Here is a 20,723-nt window from a genome sequence, read left to right as displayed (position 1 = left end):
ATTGCCGCAAGAGATGGGGAGGTGTGGGGAGGTGTGGGGAGGTGTGGGGAGGTGTGGGGAGGTGTGGGGAGGTGTGGGGAGGTGGTGGGGAGGTGTGGGGAGGTGTGGGGAGGTGTGGGGAGGTGTGGGGAGGTGTGGGGAGGTGGGGGGAGAGATGGGGAGGTGGGGGGAGGTGGGGGGAGGTGTGGGGAGGTGCGGGGAGGTGGGGGGAGGTGCGGGGAGGTGTGGGGAGGTGCGGGGAGGTGGGGGGAGGTGGGGGGAGGTGGGGGGATGCGGGGGGCGTCCATGCGCTACTGCAGGAATCAACTAGGGAATCCACTGGAACAATCAACTAAGGAGTCTGCGCATTCATAGCACCTCGCGGGTCTGGCAAGAGCACATGTACATGTCCGCATCTAGCTGCGGCGGACGAGTTCATGAGCATGAAGGCGAGCGGCACGCCGGTGGCGGAGCGCATCTGCTCCACCTGCAGCACGAGATTGCACGAGATTGCACGAGATTGCACGAGATTGCACGAGATGTGGCGGAGCGCATCTGCTCCACCTGCAGCACGAGAGAAGGGCTGGCGGAGGTCTGGCGGAGGTCTAGCCGAGATCTGGCCGAGATCTAGCCGAGGTGTGGCGGAGATCTAGCCGAGGTGTGGCGGAGGTGTGGCCGAGGTGTGGCCGAGGTGTGCGCTGGCCTGCAGCGGGAGCGCGATCTCGTGCGATCTCGTGCGATCTCGTGCAATCTCGTGCACTCTGCAGCCTGCAGCGCGATGAAGTCGAGGAAGTTTCGCCCCTCCTTGAGGTCGAGCAGCGACTTTGCCTTCTCGAGGCCCATGCCGGTGCCGAGGCCGCCTGTTGTGCGCAAGTGGACTGGGTCTACCAACCAGTACTACACACTCAGAATCATACTACGGCTGAGAACAGTGCGCAAGTGGACTGGGTCTACCAACCAGTACTACACACTCAGAATCATACTACGGCTGAGAACAGTGAGACTACTGTTCAATGATAGCAGGGTCGCAGTGTCGTCGGAGGGCGCCCGGGTCGCCCCGGGGCGGGGAGGTGGGTGGAGGGCGGGCACCACAGTTGTACTGAGAATGGGACCGATCATTGAACGGGTGGGAAGTCGAATACGAGGCCGCCGTTCAGCTTGACCATCACCGTCGACTTGAGCAGCGCCGGGTCCTGCGGCGAGGTGTGGGGAGGTGTGGGGAGGTGTGGCGAGGTGTGGCGAGATATGGGGAGATGTGGGAGATATGGGGAGACTGGGAGATACGGGGAGTTTAGCAGGAGGCGGGTCCGGCAAGGCGGATGGTGGACGCTCTCGAGGCAAGGTGGAGGGTGGAGGTGCCTCGAGCGCGCGCTGCGGGCAGTGGCTGGTTGGAGCGGCCCTCACAGCCACCACGGTGAGAGAGTGTGTGGCGCAGCAGGCGTCGGTCGGAGGCGTCGGCACCTCCGTGGTGAGCGAGGCGTAGTCGGGCAGCGACTCGACCGGCTGGATGCTCTCGCCCGGAATCATCAGGTTGGCGCCTGGGAGAGCGAGCGTGCGAGGGAATGAGCGGAGTTGCAGCGAGCGAGACAGGCGGGACAGCGGCCGGAGGGAGAGTTTGGCAAAGAGACGGAGAGAGAGAGAGAGAGAGAGCAAAGCGAGAGGCGACCCCGGAGATAAGTGAGGAGAGAGGAGCAGAGACGGAGAGGTCGTGCAGCAGCAACAGTGAGTGGGTAGCAGGCACGCACCGCTGGTGAGCATCTTGAAGTTGTACTTGAAGGCGGCGATTGCGGCGTTCGAGAGGCCCTCGGCGCGCATCTTTTCCTCGTAGGCGGGCCACGAGGCGTCGAAGGGGCTTTCGCCGAAGAGGTACGAGTAAACAGCGCCCATGGGAGCTCAGAGTGTGGAGAATCCCGCGGAGGCGCTATGAGAATCGGCTTTGGGCGCCAGGAGATGCCGGCACAGCGCTTGGAGAAAAGAATTCTTTTTTCGAGCGAGCCTTTGTTGGACATGGTATCGCTCTCGGCCGCGTGCAAACCAGAAAAATTGAGCTGGGCTAGGGTTGCGCAGCTATGAACAGGAGCGAGTTCGCGCTGCGCTAGCTAGGCTCAGACGGCGTGTTCGCGCTGCGCTAGGCTCAGTACGGCGAGTTCGCGCTCTGCACCGCTACTCCGCTAGCGGCAGGCTCTCTTGCGGAGATTTATCTCTCGGCTGCGTTGGCTCGCCAAAGTCTTTGTTCTCGATGGCGCTGGGTCCGCTGACTGGGGCGGGCGTGGGTGTGCGTGTTTTGTAGAGAAGCAAAAGGCACGTCGTCCGGGTTCTGTCGTGTGCGTCGAGCGTGCGGGCGGAGAGGCGAGGCTGAGCCTGTGGCGAGAGCTAAGACAGAGCAGTGCGAGAGTTACACACGACACACACGACACGACAGGGACACAGACACAGACACAGACACACACTGCGCTCCCCTCAGCGGGTAGGGAGACGCGAACCCGACGGAGTCCGGTGGTGGGGGCCCACGCAGCCAGCCCCTGCGTTGCAAAGGTTGGTGCTGAGCCGCCGCCGCCGCTCCCGCCCGCGTGTGTGTGTCACACCCCGCCCGCGCCGAGCCAAAGGAGCTCCGCGGAGCCGCCAGGCGCCCGCCCCGGCGATTCGCTCGCTACGCGTCGCTCACCGCCGGGGCGGGCGCCTGGCGGCGCCGCTGCGCAAAAATCGCGACGTTCCCGCCGGGGAAGTTTCCCGGCACACTGCAGGTGTGGCTTGTCACCCGCCGCGCCCTCGCCCGGCCGCCTCACTGCGCACGTCGCTCGACGGGAGCCTGCCCAGCATGCTCTCGGCACTCTGTACAGCCTCGCCAAGCTGTCTGGGAAGGCCTACCTACAAGGCCAGGCGGGCCGTCTCGGGCGCGATGGCGCGCTGAATGCTACCATGACTACGAGCTCTCGATCGGGTCGTCGGCAGCGGGCTTGCGCGGCGCGCTGCTCGACGGCAGGCTGCTCCCCACCCTCTCGTTGGTAAAATTCTTCCGTGTCGTGAAGGCCGTCCCTCGCAATCGTGTCAATCAGACGCCTCGTGGCTTGCCCTTCTACCCTGTTCTACCACTGTTGCCTATCGCTATGTCTTCCGCGGTGGGGTACTCCGCCATCGAAGCAGCTCCGAACCGTCGCCTCCAGCTCTTGCAGCAGCTAACTGCTGCCGCCGCCCTCCTCCTCCTCGGCGTTGCACTGGATCGGACACTCTTTTGGGGCCCACCGAGGCGGGCCCTCCGACCTCTTCCTCCCAAAGCTCCCCTCATTGCCACTCTCCATTGCTCTCCTCCCCTCCCTCGGCAGCCTAGTTGTGTGGCCCGAAGACTACATGCCAAAGTGCCGGGACGGCGAGGCGCTCCGAGTGCCGCTGGAGAAGGCGTGCGCACGCGTTGAGGCGGCGGCCGGCAAAGAAGCGGGCGCGCGGAGGCGCCTTACCGGCGTCGCCACCGCCTACTCGTGTCTGCCTCACTACCGCATCCCAGTCACGGGCACCGACGGCCGAGTCACGTTTCCGTATCACTCGGAGACGCTGCTGTCGGAGGGTGACGAGCGCGCGACGATGGCGCTTGTCGTGCTGCATGGCGCCTACCGCGATGCCGACAGCTACTTCTGTGCCATGTGTGGCGGCCGGCCCTCGTCGACTGAGCGCCACAGCCCCGGCGCTCACACCGGCCTGTGGTGAAAGGTATGACATCCAGCATGAGCAAGGCTACCGCAGTGCGGGCGAGGTGCGCGCATCGCCCAGTGGGAGGGGCTGGGAGGGAGCGGGCTCTTCATCACCCAAGACCAGCAGGTGCTCGTCCTCGCGCCGGATTTCAACTATCGGAAAGACTTTGGCGTCAAGCCCGGCATCGCCCATCGCACCACTCCGCCCGCGGATGGCGGATTGCCTGCCCACCACCACAACCGATGGTGACCCTGCAGGCGACGCCTTCTGGAACACTTCTCGGCCGAGCGGCGATTGGCGCGCGGGCGCGCCCTCGTCGCCGGAGAGCGGGCATGGCAGGACAGTCTCGTCATTTGCGGCGGGCCAGCCCGCCTCTCGCTGGAACTGCCAAACAGACCATTCACTGGTCTCGCCTCTTGGGCCGCAGGTGATGGACACCTTCGTCAAGCTGCTGAGCGACGAGCGGCTCTTTCCAAAGCTGGAGGCCATTACTCTGCTCGGCCATTCCGCGGGAGGCCAGTTCGTGCAGCGTTACGCGCTCATGACCGTCCTCCCCACGGCGCCCCGTGCGGGGCTTTCCGTGCGCTACGTCATCGCGAACCCATCGTCGTTCGCCTACCTGGACGCTTCACGGCCAGTCTACTCATGCGGCAAGTATGCCGCCCATTCTGGCGTAGCGCCGCTACCGCCCTCCACAGCCGCACGCTCCTCGGAGCCTCGTAGGTGCCTTTGCAACTACCGCGGCTGCACCTGCTCCGACTCCTGCTCGCCCACCGCTGCCATACGCGAAGGAGCCCTCCCCTTCAAGGCGCCCGGCCCGAGGCGCCCATGACGCCGCCCCATCCCCAGGTGCGCGCGTGCGTGGAGTGCGTGCCTCTCCCACGCTCCAGGTGCCGCACCGGGGATTCTCCGCCGACGAGCCTGGAGCCTTTGTTTGCGGCGACGAAGCGTACAACGCGTGGCCGTACGGATTGGATGGCTGGGTGGGGGGTGCCACGGTCAATCAGTCAATCGCCATCTACCCCGAGCGCGACGTCTCGTACCTCAACGGCCAGAACGATACCTGCAACGACGGTCTGCCAGAGTGTGACTCCGAGTGCTGGCAGAGGGATAACGAGGAGTCGCCGTGCTTCCGCAACCGGATGGACACGCGCTGCCCGGCGATGCTCACCGGGCCGTGGAGAAGGGCGCGCGGCGCGGCCTACATGGCCTTCCTGCGCAAGTTTTACGGCGCCCCGAGTTTGCATCGCCCGCAGCTCTGCTCGCCCTGCCCTCCGCACGGTGCTAGCCACGTCGTGCTATAGGCCGGCCCATTCACCGGCACTACGTGGTCCCCGGCGCCGGCCACGACGCGATGGCCGTCTTCGAGTCGGCGGCGGCGCTCTCACGGGTCTTTGGCAGCGGTGGCAACGGGAGCGGCAGAGAGGAGATATTGGAAGCCCGGGCGCTGTCTGGGCCGCGCGTGCGGCGCCGCTACCCAAAGATAGCGGCGGCGCTCGCCTCGGAGCCGGGCGATGATCTTGAGGAGGAGCTTGAGAGGGGGATGGAAAGGTGACGCATGGGGGCGTATTTCTTCTTCCTGAGACCGCTTGATTGGGACTGTGCAGGGTGCACACACACAGACGCGTGTGCGCGCGCATATACAACTAAACAAATGAGTCACACAAACAACCCACGGGCACACACCGACACACCTTCTCCAGATTCTTGCATTCTTCTCTCTCCAGGAACCTTGTGGTTCAAGCAATCTCCATGCATCATGCATCATCCGTCCATCTTCCACCTCCCGCACACCACCCGCCGCCCCCGCGCGCGCCCCACCCCTGCCGGGAGAAAGGGGAGTTTGGGACGGCGACAGGCGAGACACCTCGCACTCCATGTGCGAGAACGCAGCGAGGAATTAAAGCAGACTTTTTGTCCGTGGGCGGGGACGTGTTCGCCGGACACGAGAGACAGCAGAGCACGGAGCACCGACCACCTCTCACATCTTCATTCAAACCGCGGTCACATCCGCGATCATCGTACAACGGGTCAGAGGACTGGAAGCGATCACACGTCACTCTGCTGGTTTGTGGCGGTGGCGCGCTCGACGATGTAGGCCTCTGCCAAGATGGGCTCCCACTTGGGCACCTCGTGGGGGACCACCTGCCTTGGGTCGATGTTCGCATCCACATTGCAGTTAAAGAAGAAGGCGATGGACGTGCGCGAGGCCTCTGCCGTGGCGGGTTTGAGCAATCGGTGGGGAGAGGAGCGGAAGTGGCCGTTGGTCCACCGTTGGAGCATGTCGCCGACGTTGACGAGGAGGGTGTCGCTGCCCGCACGGTTGGCGGGCAGCCATGCGCCGTCTGCGGCGCACACCTCGAGCCCTCCGACCTCATCCTGGGTCAGGAGGGTGAGCGCTCCCCAGTCGCAGTGGGCGCCGAGGCCGATAGCCTCCGCATAGCGTGCGTCCTCCACTGGCGGGTAGTAGAGCAGGCGCAGCTTGGTCATCGGGTCACTCGTGTCGCGGAGGAAGAAGTCGGGTGGCTTGCCAAGCGCGATCGCCCAGCCGCGCATGAGAGCCACCGACACGCGCCAGCACTCGTCGTGATACTGTACCAGCGGGTCACGAAAGTACGCGCCGAGGCTCGTCGGCCACAGGGCTGCGAGCTCGCCGGGCTTTGCGCCCGGCGGCAGCTGTGAGGTCGCTGGTCGACCGAGGATGTACGACTCCTTGAGATCACCCATTGTCTGCTCGCCATCAATGCCCTCGCCGAGGCGGCTCTCGTCAAGCTTCTGCGCACCGCTGGGCTCCCATCCCGTTCCCTCGCCAGCATCTGGATCGGCTCGCACAAGCAGCTTGTGCTCCAGCGGAAGATGGAAAAAGTCGCCACACGCACGCATGGCGCCAGAAATGCAGGATGGCGCGATGCCGTGCCCCGAGATGTGGAAAAAGCCATATTCACGGCTGGCAGAATCGAGGCTGCGAGCGGTCGTCTCTTCGTGGGCCGACGCCACAGCTGATGCACTGGCGCTTCCCGACACGAGCGGCTCGATGTCGATCACCGGCAGCGCACGCTTCGCACTGCTCATGCGTCTGCCGGGCAGCGTGCTGCACATTCGGCCGAGAAGCCGTCCTCGCATGTTCGCCTTGTGGGCGTGATGGTGGCTCGGCGCCGATGAAGTACGCGCTCGCGAGTGGCTGTCTCGTGTGTCTCTGTCGCGAAGCGATCGAGGCTCTGCCGACAACTGTACCCCTCTGCACCCCAGAAACCTCGATAGGCGAGTCAGTCATTGGACTTGCTGTTGTTGTTCGTGTAAAACCAGCCGAAAAAGGGAATGTACGTAAGAGCTACATACACTGAAAAACCACAGGGCTGGTCCCTTTGTTTTTTGCAAACTCGCGCCGGGTCGTTCGTCCTCGAGGAGCTCCTTCGATTCTGGCGAGTAGAGGCCCCGCCCACCCAGGGTACCCCTCGCCGGGGCTCTGCTCCAAGAGACCTCGGGAGTGCGAGCGGTGCCTCTACTCGCCAGCAAAGATTGCCTGTCGTGCGAAAAAAGAAATATCGCGTCCTCGCGCCGTCCGCCAGCGGTCGTCCTCGAGGAGCTCTGGTCGCAGCGATCGCAGCTGAGAGATCTGCCGCGTCTCCCGCATATCGATCGCAGCCAACATGGCTCTCCAGGCGCTCTGCGGGCTTGTGTCTGCACTTCCAGCTCCGCTTCCTGCCGTTGCCGAGCCCTTGTGGCAAGCCGCCAGGGACGCTGAGACTGAGATGGACCACGACCATCAGAATGCGCGCATCACGAAGTTTGCAAAGGACCATCAGTACATTGCCGACAGCATGCAGAACGACCCGGACCTTCATGCCCTCTGGATGAACGGCGTGGCAGCGGTAGCAGACAGCTGGCAGGCCGAGCGTTCAGCCACCGACACGGTGTCCGACGAGACGGCGGACGCCTCCTCCAAGGTGGTGCCAGGTCCCATCAAGGCGATAGCCGCGTCGACGGTACACCTCCTTTTTAAGACGCCCGAGGCCTTCGCCTGGGAGCGGGCGCAAGCGTCGGCAATGTCAGTCGCGCAGGCTCTCAAGATCGGCGACCTGGAATACGCCGGCCCCCTCCCTGTCCGCTGGCGGCACCACAGCCTGCCTCGCGAGGAGGGTGTGGTGCTCAAGCTGACGGCGGCAATACCGGACGCGCCGCCACCGGAAGGCTCGGACGGCTACCCCGTGATCGTCTTTCCAAACGCCTTCTCTCTCACAGTCTTCATGTTCTCGTTCAAGCAGCACGAGTGGGCGACCAAGGGCTTCATCGGTGTCTCATACCTCTCGAGGGGGTGGTACGAGGCGGGCGGGTACCCCGACATGGGCGGCCCGCTCGACATGGATGACGCCTCCGCCGTCATCGACATGGTGGAGGCGCACGCTTCCGAGTGGGGCGCCGACCCCAGCGCTCTCGCCTTTGCCGGGCTCAGCTACAGCGCGGGGCTCGCCGTCCTCGCCGCGGCGCACGACGCGCGAATCAAGGCGGTCGCCAGCCTCTGCGGCTGGGGCAACCTGACCAACGTCGTCGACCCGCAGGGCGCGCCAAATCGCTTTTACATCGAGGGGATCAAGCTGCTCGCGGACATTGGTGCTTCGCGCCTGCCGGCGGAGCAGATCGAGCTGCTGGACATCTCCATCCACCATGCCAGGTCGAGGGAGGACTGGAACAGGGACGCGCCCCGACTCATGAGCTACGTCGACCAGCGGTCGATCGAGCGCTTCCCAAAAAAGCTCTGCCGAAGAGGCACGCCCGTCTTCCTCGCTCTCAACGCCGACGATGGGCTGCTAACCTCGGACGCAGGACTGCAGACTCGGCAGTTCCTCCACGGCGCCGGATGCCGCGTCTTCACCATGGTGGACGAGGGCGAGCACGCCTTCTCCGCCTTCCCGAACCTGATGATCCCGTCGACGATGCTCACGGCGTTCCCCGTCAACGAGTGGCTGATCAAGGGGATGGGCTACCGGCAGCCGCTGTGGCAGCGCACGTTCGACTTCTTTGACACCTTCCTTCGCGGCGCGCATGGCCGATTCGAGGAGGTGGCGCCCATCCAGTTCCAGCTTCGCTCTTCAAAGACGGGCGTGGGCATGTACTTTGCGGAGCCAACCTACCTCGGCTTCGAGGAGTGGCCGCCAAGGCGGTCGGTGGTCACGCCCACGGCCTTCGCGATGACCGACTCGGGCGGGCTCATCGGCAGCGTCGAGGGCTTCGCTCATCGGCAGCGCGCCCCCGGCCTGTGCGACACCTCGATCGCCTTTGGGACCGCGTCAGGCATCAACCCCGGGGTGCCAATCCTCGGCACGGTGCTCAAGACCACCGGCGGCGTCCAGTCCCGCACCTTCCTCGACAAGGTGAACCGGACGGCGGCGGCCATCTACCGCACGCCACCGCTCGAGCGCGGCGCCACCATCTGCGGGCTGCCGAACGCGAGCCTGTCCGTGCTCCCTTCGCGCGCCGGGCGCCCCCCCCACTCCCCGGGCGACCCTCCAGAGAGCTTGCCGCGTTTCCAGGTCCACACAGTGCTGTTTGACATCGAGGAGGACGGGAACAGCGCCAAGCTGCTCACGTCTGGCGTGCGCAACGTCTGGATGCCCGGCGTCGCAGGCCTGAATGGCGGCTGGGCGGGCCCTGGCACCGAGCTCACGGTGGGCATGCACGCTCTCTGCGTCGAGGTGCCCGCCGGTCATGCGATCGGCTTGGGCGTCGACCTGTTCAACGTCTACTACACGCCCGCGAGCACGGACCCGGCCCTTCGGCTCGGCCTCTCGTGCGATGCCCGCAGTCGCCTCGCCCTGCCAGTGGTCAACAGCGGCGACGGTGCCCCTCAGACCCACACGCTTCTGTGAGAACCCCGGTGGCACCGAGGTCTCATTCGAGTGAGGGCGCATGGATTGTGCATGACCGCATGTGCATTAGTGAGGCATGTAGGGGTCTTCCAAAAAAGGCGGGTGGGCGTGCAAGCCCCACCCGGCTGGCGGGTAGGCCTGAAGGCGTGCCGCCCTGCTTGCTCTAGGTGAAACGTCTAAAGGACGAAGATGCACGGAGGTGCGACCAACTCTGCACGACGGGCGGAGAGGACGGGCACTAGACCAGGATCCAGGAAGGACTGGGAGAGTGTGAATGGAGGGACACGTGTGGTTCAGACGTCCCCCCCCTCGACGTAGTCGAGTCACTCACATGGATAGAGAGGAAAGTGTCCCTCTCGATGGGGCATGGAACATGCACGTGGAGAGTCTGTGGCTCTCGTGGGGGGCGCGGCGCTGCTCGCGGCATGGCGCACGCGCTCATGTCTCGGCGAGGAGACTCGCTTCCCGTCTGATGGGGAGGAAGGCTCCTTGACATTCATGATCTTGTCTCGCAGCTCGAAGAAGCGCTGGGGTCTGAGCGGCTTCGTGAAGGTCGGCGAGGTTCTCGTCGCTGCGGACAAAGGGAACGCAGACGACTGGGAGAGTGTGAATGGGGTGCTTGCGCGGTCTAAGATCAGCGGGAGCCTCTTACATCGAACATCGTTGCGATGAGCTGATTGGGATCGCAGAAGTGCATGCCAAGCACCGCCACGATCTTGAAGCAGAACACATCGCAACCGCATCGTCCGCACTGCCATCGGCATGCCGCGCCCGCCGCTTCGCCGCAGCCGCCTTAAGGCACGCATAGCGGCAGTGGTACGTTGCGCGTACTTGAGCAGGCGTTGCGCGCCGCAAGTAGCGCACTGGCCCTGGGAGAAGGCGATATGGCGTCGTGCGCGGCATACGTTGGTCGGGACGCGTCCAGGTATTTTTCGGGTAAACCTGGACTTTTGCAGGTATACCCGGGTTTTACCCGGAGTTGGCCTTGGTCGTCTAAGTTCATGGCCCCCGACCCCCGACCATACAGCGTCTAAGTCTGAGCCCGGCTCCGTGCGGGGGCTAAGTTGAGCGCTCGCTCGCTGCAGAGGCTAAGTGTAGAGCGACCCTCTAGCCCTACTACCCAACCATTGTGCGGAGTGTGGTGCGTGCGGTGTGGTCTGTCAGACTGACAGTCACCGTCTGTGGACCTGTGGACGGTGCGCGCAGAATGTGGAACCGATTGAGAGGTGCCGGAGCTGCCGTGTGTGGGCACACGTTGTGTGGTGGCACGTGAGTGAGAGAGAGCCGGCGCGCGCAGCGCGCGGCACGTTTTTTCATCCAAACAACTGTGAACCGGGAAGGCCTGCGCAACCTCTATAAAGCCGTAATACGGGCTCTAACTACATCTCGAGCGCCGCGTCCTGGACGTCGAGCGCGGGGGCCGCCGAGTCGGAGGCCGGCGCCGCCTCATTGTCGACGGCGGCGGCCGCGGTCGCAGCATCTTCCGCTGCCTCTTGTGCCCGCTCGGCGATGGCGGCCGCCTTTTTGCGCGCGCGCCGGTCCCGCTGCTCGCTTGTGCGGTCGCGTTTGCCACGCTTACGCTTGTCTATGCGTTTGCGTGGTCCACGCTTCTTCTCGTAGTTGCGCTCGGCAGCCTTCTGGGCCTCGCTGCGGGCCATGGAAATCAGTGGCCCCTCTTGTGCGATGGCGGCTAGGATGGCAGCCGCCTTTTTGTGCGAACGCCGGGCCTGCTGATCGCGAGTGCGGTCGCGTTTGCCGCGATCGCGATTGTCTTTGCGCGGCAGACGCTTCTCCTGCTCGTATTTTCGCCAGGCAGCCTTCTGGGCCTCGCTGGCCATGGCTGCCCCACCGAGACCCGAAAGAAAACGTGCGCGGCTGTGCAACGAAGGACCGCTCGCAGAGGACCATTGGGTTTGTGTGAGTATGTGTGCGCGGGCGGCAGCGGTGGCGGCTCGCGGGTGGAGGTGGAGGCTGGAGGCGTGGTGGGTCTTTGAGTTTATTTCATGATGGACTACCTCTACGAGGAGTGGGGGTCAACCGGGAGGCAGGGGGTTCAACCAGGCGACGGAGGAGACCGTGGGCCATCGCGGGGACCGTTCGCCCGGAGGGCGTACTGGGCTGATCCGGATGGTCTCACCCGGTGGGTGGCACCGAGGCGTCTGGGACGCTCAGCTCTACCTTAAGCTCCTGAGGGGCGCGTGGTTGTAACCACGTAGTATGACTACAGCCCACCACAGACACCCTCCCTGCTCCACATGTGTGCACACTCCCTCACCCTCTCCTCTCTCCTCTCTCTCTCTCTCTCTCTCTCTCTCTCTCTCTCTCCTCTCTCTCCTCTTGTCTGTGCTGTCTGCCTGACTCAGGCACTCAATCTGCCGATGCGTGATTGTGTGGGCTGCTCCGAGGGGGCCCTCTGTGCGATCCGACGGGTAGGGGGGCTGTGCCCGGGCGGTGTCCGGTGTGGAGTCCCCTTCTGATCCCGCCTGGGATGTTGGGTGTGAGGTTGTGGCGGCTTCGATCCCAAGGGGGGGAGCTGATCCCACTCAATAACCAACTCTCAGGGGCAGTAGGTGGGCGAGCTTCAGGCACGCTCATCTCGATCGTCAAGACGTCGCTACGCGCGGTCTTCCGCGGGGGGAGCTGCGTCGACGGGTGCGGGACCGGGGGCGGCGCAGCCAGTGCCGCGGCGAGGCCTCCGGCTGTTTGCGGCGGGCGGCTTGCTGCTCGCTGCATGGCGAAAAACTCGTCTCGCCACACGCCAAGGGCTTATGCTCTGGCGAGACGTGAGGCGCATGCGCCCAGGAGGGGAGGGGGCATGTGTAACGACACTGCTAGAGATGCCTTTCGGGGCCCAGAGATAAAACTTCTGTGATGCCATGCGTGACCTAGTAGTGTCCCCAGCTATGGGCGTGTCCACGTTGGAGCCAGGTGTGGTGTGGGCGCGAGAATAGCTCCGCCGTTCATGGAGGCAACCGATGCGAGTCGACTGGTGTGTGTCGTCGTGGTTTCGTATCAAGAATACTCACACTCACTCACATTGGGTTTGTACTATTAACAACGAAGGCGCTCTCAAAGAAAACACGCTGGCCATGGCGGGTTTTAAAAACTCCAAAGTATGCCGAGAGCGACTAAACACGCTAGCCGCCTGCCATGGGTGCGGCGGTAAATTTCGCACACTATTCCACGTAAAACCGGAAGACGGACCTGCGGCTACGAAAGTGGCAGAAGGGGTGCGGGTGGTTAGCGCCATCCTCGAACGGACGGATCTCTGAGCGGGTGGAGGGGGAGGCGGAGGAGGGGATGAAGACGCGCCTATACCACGCCACATACAGGGACGAGGGGTTGTATGCTTCGGTTGTGCGGCCCCTGTGATCCGTGAGAAGGGGCGGCGTGGAGACAGGCTAGAGGCTAGGGGGGAGGGGGAGCTACTAGGGGGGGAGCAACCGTCGCAACGGGCGAGCACATCCCGAGCCGGGGTTACAGCTGTGGATCGACCTCCCCCGACGCGGATCTTGCCAAAAAGGGCACGAGGCACCCCGGAGAGGTTCGTGCCGGCAGCAGACAGGGTAAGACAACGACAAAACGCGATCCGAGAAGCCGAGAGGGATCAAGAGGCCGCGGCGGCGGGTGAGAGGGCAGTCCTGGCGGAACTTAGGGCAATAGGCCTGTCGCTCGCAGCCAGCACCGGCGTGCTCAGACCAGTGCAGGCACGAGAAGTGCGGGGCCTGGCTAAACGGCTGGTTGGCTCGACGGACCTTCTTGGGCAGGTGTTCCGGTGGGGGGGGGAGGACTACCTCGTCAATGACATTGCACCGGGACCGACGCTGTCGGGGAGGCAGGCGATGATGGCATACGCCTGCTGTGTGAAGAAGCGAGTGGCGTCGGCGGGCCCGCTGTCCGAACAGTGCGGGTGCCTTCGGGCAGTGCGGGTGCGGATCGAAGGGGATCGGGCGAGTGAGGAAGCGACGCGACTGATAGACAGCCTACGACCTAGCGGAGCGCGAGGGGGAGGAGAGGCGAGGCCAGCGGCGAGCCCGGGCCCTGCCCCCCTTCCTCCTCGGGGGCAAGCAAGGGCTAGATCCCCCCCCCCCGGAGCGCAGTGGACGATCGGCGCGTGGAGCCACGGCTAAAGCGGTCGCAGGGTCGTGGGGCCGCCCCGAGGCTCCACACCAAGCGTCGCGGCCGCCAGTACCACCACCGTACCCGCCCCCCCCCCACCTCCGCCTCCGCCCCCGCCGCTGGGACGACCTCGCAGGGTCAAGGGGCCGCCGCCCCCCTGAGGCCCCACGCCAGGCGTTGCGGCCACCAGTCCGCCACCGTACCCGCCCCCCCACCCACCGCCTCCGCCCCCACCGCTGGAACGGCTGCAGGGCCGAGGGGCCGCCCCTGGAGTCCCACACCAGGCGTTGTGGTCGCCAGTGCCGCCACCGTACCCGCGCCCCCCACCGCCGCCTCCGCCCCCGCTGCCGGCGTGGCCGTCACCGTACGGACCCGCACGGAACCTGGGGAATCCGCAGCCGCCCCGCCGGAGGCTGGAGCACCCGAGGGGGGGGACCGAGGGCGGGGAGGTGCCGTGGGGAGGCAGTGGGCCAGCCGACGAATCGGGAGGCCGAGACCGGAGGGCCCGGGGTGAGACCTGGAGTCAACTGGCGGAGGGGGTGAGAGTTGGGCTGTCTCGGCCTCTGCGAGTGGGGTCGGGACATACGAGCCCGCCAGGGGTAGACCCGTCGCGGCGGCAGCTGGACCACCGTGACTTACGACGAGGAGGGCCACGCCTCCCCGAGCTCGACGAGGAGCCGGCGGAGGGGGGAGGCGAGCCGAGGACGATAGAGAGACCGCGGATGCGGGCGCGATTCGTCGACCAGGGTGAGCCAGCCCGACCCTCCGGGGTGGCGCGGCGAGAGGATCCAATGCCGCCTCATTCGCCCGAGGAGACCTCGACCGGGCCGTCGACGCCCTCGGAATCGGTGGAACCGGGAGAAGCTGGCGAAGACGAAGGGCGGCAGCGGAGAAAGCGACATCAACAACGAGGGGAACGACCACACCGGTCGTCGTCGCATAACGCTCGGGAGATGAGCAAGAAAGCGAACCAAGGAGGGTCGTGGAACCCTGGGAAGACGGGGAGTGAGCCCTCTGGCGGGGGCGTCTACTCAAGTGCCTGCGCAAGTGAGTGCAGAGTGGTGGTGGTGTGGGGCGTGCAGTGTGGTGTTCATTAGCTCCGAGTAGAGGGGGCGTCCTGCAGTTAAGGGGAAACCCGGTACGGCTCTACGCGGGGCTAACCCTCGGAGACCGTGTTTACTTTACGGCCCTTTCCCTGCGAACGCGCACCCCCAAGGGCTAGGGCTCTCTAGCCCGTAACCCGATCCCGATCATCCGGCCCGCTGGGTGCGCTTCTTAGCTCCCCGGCCCTGGATGTGAGGCTAATGACTGCACTCCAAGTGCTCCAACCGGGCTAGACGCGCTCTACGCCATCATCACGTTAGATCCATATTTCATATTTGTCCGCCGCGGCGCCTGAGTGACCGCCGGGGAAGCCTACGCGGAAGGGGGAGAGCTCTAGCCTGTTACGGGCTACGGCTACAGAGGGAACCCGAACCTCCCCGTGACTTGAGTAAGGTAAGGTAAGGTAGATTTCTCCACACACACAAAGTGGTGGGGCAAGGGGGGGTGACCCTCGCATCTCCACGCCCGGACACGGGCAGGAGCCCCACGGCATTCAAAGTGCAAGCACTGGCCCGGTGCACGTGGGTGAGCAGCCTGCCCCTCCCTCCCGACAAACCAACTCCCGCACACACACAATCGCACTCTGGCCATCGAATGACTCCGAATGACTCACTGCTAAGACAGAATCTCCGCAGACATCCAAAACGGGCCGTGCCGCGTTTGTGGTGTCTTCTCAAGCACTAGCATCCGGACGCCGCACTCGAGCGGGCGGGTCACATCTATGTGGGCCCAGTGTGCGCACTAGGCGCATATGTAGGGGTCCACAGCGCCTCAAAATCCACCAGTGTGGGATTTCGCGCAATCGCTTGACTCTGAAAAGCTCGCATGTACCTCCTGCGAGCGCTGTGATCGCCGCAGACTGGCTCCGACTTGACGGCGGCAGGGAGACGTGATGCCTCCATGCCGCCGTCAAGTCAAAATCGACATGCGAGTCGATCTTTGGCCCGCCAGAGGTACATGCGGCGTTTCGGGCGACAACAGCGCTGTGACCGCGAAGTGGCGGTGGACATGCTCCCATGTTGCCGACGCGGCGCCGGAGTGGCCGGCGCTGCTCGCCGCGACCACGACGGCTACTCCGATACTCCGGGCCGACCCGTCCTACCCGACGGTGGCACTCTTCCACGTCTCGCTCACGCTGAGAAAAATTCTGAAACGTCGTGCAGCAGAGTCACCGACGAGTCGGTCCGCGTGCCTCCTCGTGTCCCGTACCGTTCTCACACATCCATAAACTCACTTTGGCCTCACTGAAGCGATGCCTGAATCCTGAATCCTCAGATTTTAGATTAGGACGCTGTGGACCCCCTAGCATATGCTAGTGCTATCCTGCCCTATGGGAGGCAGAGGGAGGGGGGAGGGGGGGGCAGAGGTAAGGTGGGGTGAGACTGGGGAGGGCCTCACTTGAGTCTTGACCCTCGCACACGTGTGACCTGTGACCACGGCTTTTCGCTTTAGCTTTCCTCGTACACATGCGTACGCTCGGTAAACACAGAAAGCCTACCGCGGCCCACCGGCACCGCGCGCGGCGGCAACAAGAACAACAGCGCAACGAGATCTGACCGTACAAGCGCCGACGCCCCAAAGCCAAAGCCTGTGCTGTAGTCCGCCACACCTTCCGTATGCTCCCTGCGGGTCGACCTGCGCGTCAGACGTCCTCCTCGTCCGAAGCCGGCGCGGCGCCGTAGCTGCTGTCGCCACTGCTCTGGCGGAGCAACTTGCTCGCGGCGCGGTTGCGGCTGCTCTCTAGTGACGACTCACGCAAGCCCACCCTCTCCTCCTCGGAGAGGGCGTCGCGCAGCGGCGCCTACAGCCTCGGCCGATCTCGGGCTGACCTCCCGCTCCGGCGGCGGCGCTGAGAGGGTACTCTCTCTCTCTCTCTCTCTCTCTCTCTCTCTCTCTCTCTCTCTCTCTCTCTATGTGTGTGTGTGTGTGTGTGTGTGTGTGTGTGTGTGTGTGTTGGGTGGTTGGGTTGTCGCCTGCTGGTAGAGCGAGCCGCCGATAAGGCAGAGCAGCAGCGACGCGATGCCTACAGGGAGATCGTGGAAGATTGTGGGAGATTATGGGAGATTGACGAGGCAGAGCAGCAGCGACGCGATGCCGTACGGCGAGGCGTGCTTGTCCCAGATGAGGACGTTGACTGTCACGGTGAGCATCTTGTTGGTCACCTGCGGGAGAGAGATCAGCCGAGATCAGCCGAGATCAGCCGAGATCAGCCGAGATGAGGTCACGGTGAGCATCTTGTTGGTCACCTGCGGGAGAGAGATCAGCCGAGATCAGCCGAGATCAGCCGAGATCAGCCGAGATCAGCCGAGATGAGGTCACGGTGAGCATCTTGTTGGTCACCCCCACGACCGTATACGCGGTGGCGGTGATCAGCGACTGGCACCAGAAGCCGGACCACGAGATGCCTACAGGGAGATCGTGGGAGATTGTGGGAGATCGTGGGAGATTGACGAGGCAGAGCAGCAGCGACGCGATGCCTACAGGGAGATCGTGGGAGATTGTGGGAGATTGTGGGAGATTGACGAAAGCCGGACCACGAGATACCTATCCCGACCAGGCAGGAGAGCAGCAGCCAGCTGCCGCCGACCGGAGACAGCTCGATCGCCTCGAGTCGCGCGCGCGTGAACTCGCCGCTTGCCACGCCCACGAGCAGGGTGGGCAGGATCGAGAGCGAGTTCGTGTATAGCACCGGCGTCCACAGCGACCTATCTCGGGCGATCTCGGGCGATCTCGGCCGATCTCGTGCGATCTCGTGCGATCTCGTGCGATCTCGGCCGAGCTCGGCCGATCTCGTCCACCGGAGCGGGATGCAATCTCGTGTGATCTCGGGTGATCTCGTGCGATCTCGTCCGATCTCGTCCACCGGAGCGGGATGCAATCTCGTGTGATCTCGTGTGATCTCGTGCGATCTCGTCCGATCTCGTCCACCGGAGCGGGATGCAATCTCGTGTGATCTCGTGTGATCTCGTGTGATCTCGTCCGATCTCGTCCACCGGAGCGGGATGCCCGTCACCAGGAACTTTCCGTAGGTGAGCTGAAAGACGAGCACGGCCCACCAGACCTGAGGTGAGTGTACGGGAGGGTGGGTTCGGGTAACGTGGGGGTAGGGGAGGGGTGGGTTCGGGTACCGTGGGGTAGGGGAGGGTGGGTTCGGGTACCGTGGGGTAGGGGAGGGTGGGTTCGGGTACCGTGGGGTAGGGGAGGGGTGGGTTCGTGTACCATGGGTTGGGGGAGAGGGGCGCTAGGTCGGCCTGCGGTGTGAGTAAGGGAAGGGAAGGGGTGGTACACTTCCCCCCCCACACACACACGAAGTGGTGGCGCAAGGGGGGCAAGCAGCCCCTCGCATCTCCACACGGTGGCGCAAGGGGGGCAAGCAGCCCCTCGCATCTCCACACGGGCCGGGGGAGCCGGCACGGAGCATCCAAAGTGCAAGGCCCTGTGCTGCGTCGCACAGACGCCTGTCGCGCCACCACGCGCCTCCCCGCCTCTTCGCCTCTCGAGCCAACCTCGCTGGCATCTACCCCACCAGAACCGACGCCCAAAAGTAGGCGCGCACACCCTTGACGCGGAACTCGCGGTCGCAGGCGATGTACGCCACTGCACCGGCGGTGATCAGCAGCAGCGCGGCGCAGGAGCGGGCCGACGGCACGGCGCGCCGGTAGATGAAGTGGTCAAAGATGCAGACCTGCTCGGGCGATCTCGTGTGATCTCGGGCGATCTCGTGTGATCTCGTGCGATCTCGTGCGATCTCGTGCGATCTCGTGATCTGAGACCGCGAGCGGCGTGCACGAGCGGAACACGATGACCGTCTCGACGTTGGCATCCTGAGGAGGTGGCAACGAGGACAACAACAACAAGAATCAGAAGAAGAAGACTGATAGGACGGCGGCAGTCTCACGTTGGCGTTTTCGAGGGAGACGCAGGGATATCGAGTGTCTGCAAAGGCACTCTCACGTTCGCACGAGATCTGGTATGCCAGAGGTCTAGCCGAGGTGTGGCCGAGATCTAGCCGAGGTGTGGCCGAGGTCTAGCCGAGGTGTGGCCGAGATCTAGCCGAGGTGTGGCCGAGATCTAGCCGAGGTGTGGCCGAGATCTAGCCGAGGTGTGGCCGAGGTGTGGCCGAGATCTAGCCGAGGTGTGGCCGAGATCTAGCCGAGGTGTGGCCGAGGTGTGGCGGAGGTGTGGCTGGGGTCTGTAGTAGCCGAGGTCTGGCCGGAGGAGCGCGTACTCACGCGCCTGCAGCACTTTGATGTTTGTCCACGTGCCGATCGAGAAGGACAGGACGTAGATCAGAAAGTACTTGACCTTCCTCCACTCGAAGTCGTCCGTCCTCAGCAGACCTGCGCACATGCCGAGGTCAGCGCAGGATTGTGTCATGAACACGCGAGGTTAGGGCAGGAATGCGGCGTGAACATCTCAGGGCGGGAGTACGGTCTTGTGCAGTGTATTCAGAGCACCGCGTGAGTACGAGGCCCTACGAACACAGTGAAGACGCAGCCGGATACGGCCGGATACAGCTGAATGCGTGTCCTCTCGAGCGCTGCTTGGGAGGCAAGAACACGTCTTCCCGCTTCTAGGGCAGCTGGCCGGTAAGCTTGCCGCCGTACACGAGCACGGTGCACGAGGCGAACTATCGCCGGGGGAGAGGAGATTGCAGCTCAGCGCCCTCCGCTAGTCAGGAGCACGTCGGCATCCGGGGGCGGAAGGAATCTCTCCGTGGGAGAGATTCCCGTGTCGCGACAAGATCCGGCGGAGGAGGTGTGTGGCGAGGGGCGAGGTGACTTACTCTCATGGGCAGCGGCATGGGCGCGGCGTGTGCGCCGTCGCGGTTCGACGGCCCAGCGCGGATGGGAACTGCGCGAGGTCTAAGGGGCGTCTCGGGAACGCTGGGGAGGTATGAACGGCAGGCACCTGGCAGAGCGTGACCAGCGCCGGCGACGGCGTGTGCGACACGGCGATCTGCGAGAGCAGGCCGAGGAGCAGAGGGTGAGAGCGCGTGCGTGTGTGCCTCGGAGACGGAGCGGGAATCCAGCGCGCGGGATGACCAAGAGGAGGCAGGCTGGCGCGGCTGCAGCGAAGCACGCGAGGTGCATGCGCGTGGAGCCAGAACATATGGCGCTGCTCTATCAGTCGGACGGCAAGAGCGGGCGGTGGTGGCCTTGTTGATGACAAGCATCCCGCCCGAGCAAAAGCAGTACGTGATCACGGCCGCGGCCACTTCAGCGGCGTCCTCCTGCTTCTCTCGCATCAGGGAGTTCGGTCGGTGGCCGACGTGGGGGTACCCGGTATTGACGCTATTCTGACTCGCGAAAGAAATCTGACTTTCACGCCGAATTTGTAACAAGCGCTGCGCCGGCGCCGCGCCACAGCTTGCCGAGCGCCGGCCACAGGCCTGCCTGCAGCCCAGCCACACCCGCCGCGGCGGCAGCTAGTCGGTTCGGCCTTGACTCGCGCGCGCCGAGATGGGAGCCCAAGTATGTGAGCGCGCGGCGCGTCGACACGCCTCCGCTTTTGTAACAAAGTCTGCTTGGCTTGTGCAGGTGATGCCCAGAGCTGCAGCGGCGACGCCGGCAGCCTCGTCTCGACCTCAGAGGCTGCCGGCGTGACCATAGATCTGTGCTCTATCCGTCGGTGGTTCACCGTACACGCCTGTGTAGGAGCGGCTCTCGCGTCGCTACGCGCCGCCGAAGGCTGTCTATGAGGGCACACCCGAGGAGGCGCGGATCTCAACCTGCGTGCGGCGGTGACCAGGTCACAGGCATCGGCTGTGACACTGGAGAGTCGAGCAGCGGCACTGAGGATGCCTTTCAGGTCATTCCAGCGACCCACGGAGCACGGTCTCAGTGCGCAATCACTCTACTAGATCCCATCCTTGCCGGGCCTCTGCGAATGTAGGTACCGAGTTCATGCGTGCCCAGTTACAGGCTCATACTGCCTGGTCTCCAGCACCTATGATCACCGCGCCAG

At 64.4% G+C, this 20,723-nt stretch overlaps 6 protein-coding genes across 6 annotated transcripts; 2 read left to right on the top strand and 4 right to left on the bottom strand.

Moving 5' to 3' along the window:
- Positions 1-302: 302 nt before the first annotated feature.
- EMIHUDRAFT_238347 (hypothetical protein) lies at positions 303-1,866 on the bottom strand (the record flags this gene model as incomplete). Its single annotated transcript, XM_005777123.1, has 4 exons — positions 303-318; positions 740-876; positions 1,441-1,517; positions 1,725-1,866. 4 exons carry the CDS (start codon positions 1,864-1,866, stop codon positions 303-305), a joined length of 372 nt encoding a protein of 123 aa, XP_005777180.1.
- A 1,220-nt stretch (positions 1,867-3,086) lies between these two features.
- Positions 3,087-5,221, top strand: EMIHUDRAFT_238346 (hypothetical protein; the record flags this gene model as incomplete). The annotated part of the gene is made up of 6 exons (XM_005777122.1): positions 3,087-3,103; positions 3,303-3,617; positions 3,685-3,716; positions 3,924-4,339; positions 4,557-4,905; positions 4,971-5,221. The coding sequence occupies 6 exons, from the start codon at positions 3,087-3,089 to the stop codon at positions 5,219-5,221; spliced, it is 1,380 nt and encodes a 459-aa protein (XP_005777179.1).
- A 494-nt stretch (positions 5,222-5,715) lies between these two features.
- Positions 5,716-6,738, bottom strand: EMIHUDRAFT_74078 (hypothetical protein; the record flags this gene model as incomplete). Its single annotated transcript, XM_005777121.1, has 1 exon — positions 5,716-6,738. One exon carries the CDS (start codon positions 6,736-6,738, stop codon positions 5,716-5,718), a length of 1,023 nt encoding a protein of 340 aa, XP_005777178.1.
- A 578-nt stretch (positions 6,739-7,316) lies between these two features.
- On the top strand, positions 7,317-9,533 carry EMIHUDRAFT_238344 (hypothetical protein; the record flags this gene model as incomplete). The annotated part of the gene is made up of 2 exons (XM_005777120.1): positions 7,317-9,125; positions 9,198-9,533. The coding sequence occupies 2 exons, from the start codon at positions 7,317-7,319 to the stop codon at positions 9,531-9,533; spliced, it is 2,145 nt and encodes a 714-aa protein (XP_005777177.1).
- Positions 9,534-10,912: 1,379 nt separating this feature from the next.
- EMIHUDRAFT_315415 (hypothetical protein) lies at positions 10,913-11,371 on the bottom strand (the record flags this gene model as incomplete). Its single annotated transcript, XM_005777119.1, has 1 exon — positions 10,913-11,371. The coding sequence occupies one exon, from the start codon at positions 11,369-11,371 to the stop codon at positions 10,913-10,915; it is 459 nt and encodes a 152-aa protein (XP_005777176.1).
- A 6,192-nt stretch (positions 11,372-17,563) lies between these two features.
- EMIHUDRAFT_367626 (hypothetical protein) lies at positions 17,564-20,009 on the bottom strand. Its single transcript, XM_005777118.1, has 6 exons — positions 19,915-20,009; positions 19,668-19,715; positions 19,344-19,386; positions 18,993-19,096; positions 18,289-18,580; positions 17,564-17,817 (listed from the first exon to the last, which is right to left on the bottom strand). The coding sequence occupies exons 1-5, from the start codon at positions 20,002-20,004 to the stop codon at positions 18,428-18,430; spliced, it is 438 nt and encodes a 145-aa protein (XP_005777175.1). The 5' UTR covers positions 20,005-20,009; the 3' UTR covers positions 17,564-17,817; positions 18,289-18,427.
- Positions 20,010-20,723: the final 714 nt, after the last annotated feature.

The sequence above is a fragment of the Emiliania huxleyi genome (genome assembly GCF_000372725.1).
Source record: "Emiliania huxleyi CCMP1516 unplaced genomic scaffold EMIHUscaffold_269, whole genome shotgun sequence".
NCBI lineage: Eukaryota > Haptophyta > Isochrysidales > Noelaerhabdaceae > Emiliania > Emiliania huxleyi.
The sequence above is the reverse complement of the archived record's forward strand: the minus strand, read 5'-3'. Positions and strand labels throughout refer to the sequence as shown.

Excerpts from the sequence above, each read along its gene's own strand:
- EMIHUDRAFT_367626 (XM_005777118.1), bottom strand. The coding sequence starts at position 20,004 with ATGCGAGAGAAGCAGGAGGACGCCGCTGAAGTGGCCGCGGCCGTGATC. Across the intron at positions 19,716-19,914 it reads GGATGCTTGTCATCAACAAG|ATCGCCGTGTCGCACACGCC; the intron begins GCCACCACCGCC and ends CTGCTCTCGCAG. Across the intron at positions 19,387-19,667 it reads CGCTGGTCACGCTCTGCCAG|TTCGCCTCGTGCACCGTGCT; the intron begins GTGCCTGCCGTT and ends CCCCGGCGATAG.